Source organism: Malus domestica, chromosome 13 (genome assembly GCF_042453785.1).
Source record: "Malus domestica chromosome 13, GDT2T_hap1".
NCBI lineage: Eukaryota > Viridiplantae > Streptophyta > Magnoliopsida > Rosales > Rosaceae > Malus > Malus domestica.
The window spans coordinates 14,982,609-14,991,579 of NC_091673.1; the positions used below are offsets into that span (position 1 = coordinate 14,982,609).

General features: G+C 38.5%; 1 protein-coding gene across 2 annotated transcripts; it reads right to left on the minus strand.

Annotated features, from left to right (window-relative positions):
* Positions 1-3,942: 3,942 nt before the first annotated feature.
* Positions 3,943-6,261, minus strand: LOC103453066 (adenylate isopentenyltransferase 5, chloroplastic-like). Of its 2 annotated transcripts, XM_008392599.4 has the most exons (2): positions 5,825-6,261; positions 3,943-5,695 (listed from the first exon to the last, which is right to left on the minus strand). In XM_008392599.4, exon 2 carries the CDS (start codon positions 5,676-5,678, stop codon positions 4,668-4,670), a length of 1,011 nt encoding a protein of 336 aa, XP_008390821.1. In that variant the 5' UTR covers positions 5,679-5,695; positions 5,825-6,261; the 3' UTR covers positions 3,943-4,667. The 2 variants fall into 2 exon arrangements, with proteins under 2 accessions (XP_008390821.1, NP_001281297.1); NM_001294368.1 differs by lacking the exon at positions 5,825-6,261 and having other exon boundaries at positions 4,668-5,678.
* Positions 6,262-8,971: the final 2,710 nt, after the last annotated feature.

Below are 8,971 nucleotides of genomic sequence, written 5' to 3' on the forward strand. Positions count from 1 at the left end.
GATAATACCTCTGCAAACAAGCTATACTAGAGCAAGAATATCTCATATCATCAGGGTTAAAAGCAAGAGTATCCCATATCATGTTTTTTCCCTGTCTTTTCCTTTGGCCTTGTTCTTACATACAAGACAAGGAGAAAGAGAGCAATCAGTCAGCACTTGGAATCAAGCTTCTAGTCAGGAACTGACTTCCTGAAACCTCTTTCTTGATTACTTACCTGGCATTGCTCTCGAGTACTCATCTTCAACATCTTATGCTTCCAGGGAAGATACCGCATCTGCCTGAGGAACATATAGGGCAAGTGAGAATGATACAAGGAAGCATGTGGAGACAAGCGTAACAGCACACGTGCCGATACATCCACTACTCTGTCAAAAGCAAAAGTATCCCATATCAGCAGGGTCGAACGTACTATAGATTTGATGGACTTGTTTTGACCCTCAAATTCTTCAGTCGGCCTTATACTCTGGAGGAAACCAGAAAACCCTCCAGCCCAGTTCAAGAATAAGCCTGTGGAAAGTTACTTCTTCAAAAGCAAAAGTATCCCATATCATCTCTTCTCATTTTTCTTCTCTTTATCCTTCATGCTGCCTGCAAGATAGGGAGAATGTGAACAATCAGCCGAAACTCGAAATCAAAGTTCTGATCTAGGACTGATGCTTGGAGCTCTGATTGCTTACCTTGTCTGTCACCTCTTTCAGCAAATCCCCTAGCTCGGCGACTTGGAGGACTCCTACTACATGGTTTGTATCGCGCTTGACCAAGCCTGAAACTACAAGTAAGCTTCAAATGAAATTGATACATTACCTTGTGCATCTCCACCAGTTAAAGATACCACCCCTGGATGGAGGAAGAGTACTTCCAGAGAAGATGCCATATCTACCTACGAGACAGATAAGGCAAGTCAAGACGATACCACACTCCGGAACTTAGAAGTTTCGTGATTACGAGATCATTCTCCCACAATATTTCCTAATGTCATTTGTACTAAATCATTCACTTGTACTCACTAAAAGAGAGCTTGAACCTATGTACTTGTGTAAACCCTTCACAATTAATGAGAACTCCTCTATTTCGTGGATGTAGCCAATATGGGTGAACCACGTACATCTGGTGTTTGCTTTCCTATCTCTATCCATTTATATACTTATCCATACTAATGACCGGAGCAATCTAGCGACGATCACAAAAAGCGACTGTTTTCGCTACCTAGGATCTATCTTGCAAGAGAACGGAGAATTAGATGGAGATCTCAACCATAGAATACAAGCTGGATGGATGAAGTGTAAGAGTGCATCCGGCGTGTTGTGTGATCGTCGTAGGTCACTGAAGCTCAAGGGAAAATTTTATAGGACGGCAATAAGGCCAGCGATGTTGTATGGCATAGAATGTTGGGCGGTGAAGCATCAACACGTACACAAAATGGGTGTAGCGGAGATAAGGATGCTTCGTGGGATGTGTGGGCACACGAGAAAGGAGAAGATTGTGAATGAAGATATCCGAGGTAAAGTAGGAGTAGCCGAAGTTGAAGGAAAGATGAGAGAAAATCGGTTACGGTGGTTTGGACATGTGCAAAGAAGGCCTACTGACGCTCCGGTTCGAAGATGTGACTACGGAACAGAGGTTCGGGGCCGAAGGGGTAGAGGAAGACCTAGGAAAACTTTGGAAGAGACCCTAAGAAAAGACTTAGAGTACTTGGATCTAACGGAGGACATGACACAAAACCGAGCGCAATGGCGTTCTAGGATTCATATAGCCGACCCCACTTAGTGGGAAAAGGCTTTGTTGTTGTTGTTGTTGTTGTTGTTGTGTGTGTGTGTGGCTAGCATCTACTGTATGTTCATCCAATTTAATTAAGTTTGGCAAAAATATTATTTTCTGGTGTACGTAACACTTTTTTTTCTTTGTTGTAGCTAGGTCTTCAAAGTTCAAACATTCAGTTGCTCAGAAGTCTCATCAAAAGGGTAGAGTTTTAATGATGTCATGTCAAGTAAGGCATAGGTTTGTATATAGAGGATAGACACCATCAATTGACACTATAGAGAAAAGTTTTTTTGTAAAATACTATCTCTCAAGTTTTATGATATAACAATATATTTATATTAAGGAGTGAAGAATTTGGAAGTCAATCATAATAAAATTGTATTGAAATTGTCATTAACGAGATTCAATATAAAACCTTCTACTTGTATGTGAAAAAGAATATCACTATATTTTAATAAACATACCGATTCAGTCAGCCTTAACTTTATAAAAACATTTAGTAACTACACAATCAGAATTTTTAAGTAACACCAATTAAATTAATTAACTATTAGAAAACCCAATATATTTTTTTGAAAAGAGTAATCCCATGTATTTTACTCTTCTAATATTTAGATTCGATTATTCATTCTCCAAAAGTATCAAAAGGTATGACCAATTGGCCTCTCTAGGCTTTTCATCCACTAAGCGAAATACATTTGCCGTATGTTTGGGCACCATCCCATTCCCATATAAGAAAAATTAAGCCCTAACTCTCTCTAGCCCCCTTTAATAAAGTTGATTTTGACCATTAATGTGACATTTCCTATCTAGAAAAGCCATGAAGCTTAAGAACAAAAGATGTTTTTTTCCCACTGTTGGCCCGCACGCACCTCTCTTAACATAAGAGGTGGTGAGTGAGTGCCTGTGCTGAGTGGGTATAAACGCCAATCCATATTATAGATAATCTGCATAGTTGGAACTTGGAATCATTTTTGCATGAAAACGACAAGGGATCTTGCATAGACGACCCAACCAATTACAGCAGTTTTCCTTTTGGTCCCTCTTAATCTCAAAGATTCCCAATTGTAATATAGCAATTAGCAATATGTTCTCAAAGCTAGATGTTAAAAAATTTCAATTACAGCATATTCACTTCCAGCAAATAGAGAGGCTTCTGTGTCCCTTCCATGCACGTTGCAGGTTCTTTCACCTTTGGCTCTGTTGTCCAAGAAGGTGATTGATCATGATTGTATACTTGGTAAGGTAGAAGGGCTAATCTAAAGAACATTACTCAACCGTGTTAATGATGTGTGCATCTTACAATAGATTCCACACACATAAATAGTTGTTCACCTTCTTAGATCACTATGAGTCGATCGATATATATCCTATGGTGAATTACCCATGCATATATAACAGGTTGACTTTGGTCATGTGAGTGATTAATTTGAGTATTGCGGTGAATTTCTCACAAATATATAACAACAAAACACATATAGTACTTGGAGTGTTCAAGATATAGCTCATATATTCAGACTTATCAATCTAATTGATGATCGCACTTGGTTATTTACTTTCAAGATTGTAACATATTAATTTGAATTCTAGACTTACACTTTTATAGAAGGGTAATGCTAGGAAGACCATTTATTTAAACCATATTTTGTAAATTATATAACGTGGTTGTTAATAATTAAATTATTTTTTAAGTGTTGATTAATGTGTATATTTCCGATTAGTGACAGATCATGTCATCACATGATTTGCAAATAATGTAGTCTAAAAAGTTGGTCTATCTAGCATTACTTTTTATGGAATTGTTTAACAATTTTTCTCGTTTAATCAAACATTATTGTTTTAAGGGGCTTTAACGTATTTGTTTTTTGTGTGCACTTGAACATCTTCACTTAGCTTTAGTGTATTTCTTTTTTTGTGCGCACTTGAACATCTTCACGTAGGGAAATTGCACATTAATTCCACGATCAATACACATTTTAATAAATATCTTAATTTTCATGTCAAACCTAGTGAATTCCTTTGAACTTTGTAATTAGCTAGATTTAACTTGCTTATATTTCAAGACCAATTCTATCGTGAATTTGTTTGCATTTAGATGTGGAATCATGATGAAGATGTACGTACGTACTCAACTTTAGAAATTAGGATATGGATGGAAGAATCAAATGCACACACACCTCTTCTTATTTTGTTGGAAATTCCCAATTCCCAAATCACATATATACCATAGCAATTTAGCAATATACATGTAAAATAAAAAGAACAATGAGTTCGTCATCACTCATGGTGTAAAAACAGCACACAATCTAAAAGGCCAAAAAAACACCACCCTCTGCTAACTCTCATATATTTACTTACATACACAACAAATTAATGGGGCCTACGCCTAGCTAGGGTTTATTGGACGGCTCAATATATATGGACCCCACAGCCTAATTATCAACTCATGATTGATGATGATTTGACGCAGGCGCATCGCACAGCGTGGTACGTACGGACACACGAACTGTGAAACAAAGCACTTTAAAGTCGGGTAAGATTTTCTCTCATCCTATTTCTATTCTCTTTTCTCCTTTTCTCTCAAACTCTTTTTTTTGTTTTTTGATTTTATAAAAATACAATATAAGATGCTGATATGGTTTAATAGTAACCGTTCAAGTAAAAGAAAGAAAATGAAAGAAAGATTAAAAGGGGAAAGAATCATCATCCCTTCAAAGCAGCCAGCACGGATTTCTAAAATGCTTCCAACTGTACGGCCACCCAAGATGAAAAGGTACTTTTAACTGAACTTAACCACCCACCTGACAGTGACAGCAGCGTTTCCATTCCCACAGTAACTATGTTTTTCTTCTTAAATTTTTTTTTTTTTTTTAACCGCAGAGACGGCCAGACCTACTTCCTCTAGCTATCGTGTTGCAGCGGTCACTGTCGGCATAGACGTGGAAAGAACCGGAGCGGTGGTAGTGGCGGTGATATTCTCTGTCGGAAGAATGGAGGGAATTGGGTCCAAAAGGAACTGACGCACTATCCGCGTGGCAGGTCTTGCCACGAGTTTTTCCCACGCTTGATTCGTTTCCGCGTGGTGCTTTAAGAACGCCTCCGTGGCATCAAGGCGGTGCATGTTCCAACCCCGCCGAGCTTGCAGCCGGCGAATCTTTTGCAATTGGCGATACGCCAAAATGCAAGTATTTTCTTTGATTTTAGAAATTGCTGCTTGAAGAAGCCTCTCTTGAGTTTCATCATCGTTATTATCACTTGCTTCGCCTTGTAAATACTCATCCATTTCAGGCACGCCTATGGCTCGCCTGACTCCGCGCGTATATTCTTTCTCAGTTGTAGAGTCAAACATTCTCCTCACCTCTTCCACCAAACCCATCTTCACCATCCGGTCCACTCTCTCTGACACGAAAGAGTGGAGCACGGGGATGGCCACATCAACCCAAAGAAAGCAACACTCGTACTTCATTCGAAACTCCGAGTGTTCATCCACCAAGGCTTCAATATACGAATTTGAACCCCCGGCAATGATTGGCAATCTGTCACGCTCCAAGATCGATTCGATGGCCAACGACGCATGGTGCTTGAAATCATTGGCAGTAAAATCTGAGTCGGGATCGACTTTGCCTATCAAATGGTGAGGTATGCCTTTACACTCGTCCTCAGTGACTTTGTTGGTGACGATGTCCAAGCCTTTGTAGACTTGCATTTTGTCCGAGTTAATAATCTCCGCCGGCGGATTATGTCTTGCGAGGTCTATGGCAAGCCGGGACTTGCCAGTCCCGGTGGCTCCCATTACGATCACAACCTTATCTTTTCGCCGTAAAAACGGATCCATGTTTATGTTGGTGAGCCCGGGGCCTTGGAAGCTCACCATCGGCTGTACTACTTGTTTGCAGGCAGACATGAGAATTCTCATTTTATAATTATTGAAACCTGCAAGGTTGACCCAAAAACACTGGTGAGATTTCACTTCATGGAAACTTTATATCAAAAGTTACACATGTAACGGAGTCCTCACTATAAATCGACAAAATACCCCACATAGTTTTCTGGAACAGTTACCTTTAAATTACAATAAACGCGGCGAATTGTTGGATAAAAAATGGCCTTCACAAACTTCTTGATGTGGAGTTTTAAGGAGAGATGAGAGAACCAGAAAGAGATGCAAGCCACTGGAGTTAGCCCAGTGGTAGGTAGGAAAGGTGATCGATCGGTCCGAGTAAGCTAGGATCAGAATTGAAACTCTTCTGATATGCAGAGCTAGGTGTCTTGTATTTGCTTCCTATTTTTTCAAAAAGAAAAATTAAAGTTGGGGAAAAAAACTGCGGGTTTGTGAGAAAACGAAGTTTTTGAAGCTGAATGATCACTGCCTAAGCAGAAGAGATTAGAGGTCGGGGATTTATAGTGGTGGGAATAAACTAAAGCAACCAAGGTTGTATAAGGGTTTCTTGTGACTTCAATGGAATGAAAGACACATGTATATTTTTGGTGAATTGTTCTGGGCAGAATCAATGTTTTATAGTGGATTAATGTTATTCATACCAAGTTTTTATATCACATTTATATACCAAGTGGCATTTGATGTAGATAGTCACATCATTTGAATTAATCAAATTTTTAAATTTAGTTCATTATTTAATAAACTAATAATTAAGAAAAACTAATTAATTAAATGATGATTGTGGTATACGATGAGTCTTTCTCCTTCATTTATTTGGGTTTTGCAAATTTTTTAAATGATGTGGTTGTCCACATCAGATGTCACCTAAGGTGGTATAGAAATGTAGTATAAAAACATGGTATGAATATCATTACTCTTTATAGTGTGGAGCTTGAAGGTTAGGTCAAGGACTGAATTGGCTAAGGTGGGCTGATTTAGTGTGTTTGAATATTCTTTAATTGAAAATAAGAAAAAAGTGCCTTAGGTTTAGGAGGGACCATATAGAAAGTTTTATCGAAGCCATGTTTTCTGGGTTTCATATACCAACAATTAAATGGGCCTCTTGTGCTTAATTAGGAGGGGCATGATCTGTTAATTACATAAAAAGTATAAGTAGGTAGCTAGCTAAGCTACAAATTATTCGTCTTTTTAATGTGTTAAAGAGGTGTTACCTGTATAATAATAAAATTATTAAAAGTATAAATAATGTTAGTCAACTCAGTAGGAGGAAGTGATGTGGTTCGGGGTATGATTCCCAAATGGATGCACCATTTGTTCAGTGACTAACTTTTCTTAATTTGGTTTTAGGTTCTATAATTTTCTCCATAAAATAAAATTAAGAACACGTATGCATCACCATCGATGTAAATTGGGTGGGAATGGAATTAGTTGTTTCAGGAAAGCCGTGGGCAAAAAGAATTTTCTTCATGGTTTTGATACCAATATAGATTTTTTATATGTTGAAGGGACAAGCTAGGTTAAGTGCTAGCCCATATGTTTCTGATAATTCACTCTTTAATCAGGGTCCTTTGATTCCCAGTAAAATTATTATTCCTTCGAGAAACAACGCTACACCACTAGTAGGAGAAGTAAAAAAAAAAAAAAATCAGATCAACTAATTTCTTCTAATTGATCTAATTCTCTTTTATTTTTAGATATTTTATTACAGAATTTTAACGAAAATGTTACATTTTTTTTATATTTCTTATGTGTAAGTAAACACATGAAAAAGTTAATGAATGAAATGATTTCATTATACATATTTTAGTAAATGCATGGAACTCAAGAATCAAAATGATACTATTCCATATTCCTTATAAGTTGTTAATGCACAAAATCAGTGAGGACTTTGGTACAATAGAAAATGTTAAGTTTGTGATCTTCGCTAGATTGCTCCGGTCACTAGTGTGGATAAGTATGTAAATAGATAGAGACAGGGAAGCAAACACAAGATGTACGTGGTTCACCTAGATTGGCTACGTCCACGGAGTAGAGGAGTTCTCATTAATTGTGAAGGGTTTACACAAGTACATAGGTTCAAGCTCTCTTTTAGTGAGTACAAGTGAATGATTTAGTACAAATGACATTAGGAAATGTTGTGGGAGAATGATCTCCTTTTATAGAAGAGAGTTTCTAGCCTTGTTCTGACATTGACACGCGTCGTGTTGTGATTGGCTTTCGATGTTGACACGTGTCGCGCTATGATTGGCTTCTGATGTCGACACGTGTCGCTCTGTGATTGGCCTCCTGATTGGAGGGAAACTCTTCTAGGTCCTTAATGGTATAAACAGTGCTCCCCTAAGTTCTCGAGTGATGGAAGCTCCTCGGTTGGGACTTGCAAGATCCAAGCCGCTGAGTAATCATGAAACTTCTAAGTATCGAAGTGTGGTATCGTCTTCACTTGCCTTATCTGTCTCATAGGTAGATGTGGCATCTTCTCTGGAAGTATTTTTCCTCCATCCAGGGGTGGTATCTTTAACCGGTGGAGATGCACAAGGTAATGTATCAATTTGACTGGAAGCTTACTTGTAGTTTCAGGCTTGGTCAAGCGCAATACAAACCATGTAGTAGGAGTCCCCCAAGTCGCCGAGTTAGGAGATTTGCCGAAATAGGTGACAGACAAGGTAAGCAATCAGTCCCAGATCAGAAGTTTGATTTCAAGTTCCGGCTGATTGTTTTCATTCTCCCTATCTTGCAGGCAGCAAGAATGATAAAGAGAAGAAAAAAGAGAAGAGATAATATGAGATACTTTTTCTTTTAAAGAAGTAACTTTCCACAGGCTTATTCTTGAACTAGGCTGGAGGGTTTTCTGGTTTCCTCCAGAGTATAAGGCCGACTCAAGAATTTGAAGGTCAAAACAAGTCCATCAAATCTAGAGTACGTTCGACCTTGATGATATGGGATACTTTTGTTGTTGACAAAGTAGTGGATGTATCGGCACGTGTTCTGTTGTGCTTGTCTCCACATGCTTCCTTGTATCCTTCTCACTTGCCCTATCTGTTCCTCAGGCAGATGTGGTATCTTCTCACTTGCCCTATCTGTTCCTCAGGCAGATGTTGAAGATGAGTACTCGAGAGCAATGCCAGGTAAGTAATCAGGCAAGGGGTTCCAGGCAGTCAGTTCTTGACTGGTAGCTTGATTTCAAGTGATGACTGATTGCTCTCTTTCTCCTTGTCTTGCAGGTAAGAACAAGGCCAAAGGAAAAGACAGGGAAAAAGCATAATATGGGATACTCTTGCTTTTAACCCTGATGATATAAGAAACTCTTG

What these genes read in the sequence shown, in the direction of transcription:
- LOC103453066 (XM_008392599.4), bottom strand. Translation starts at nt 5,678, where the DNA reads ATGAGAATTCTCATGTCTGCCTGCAAACAAGTAGTACAGCCGATGGTG.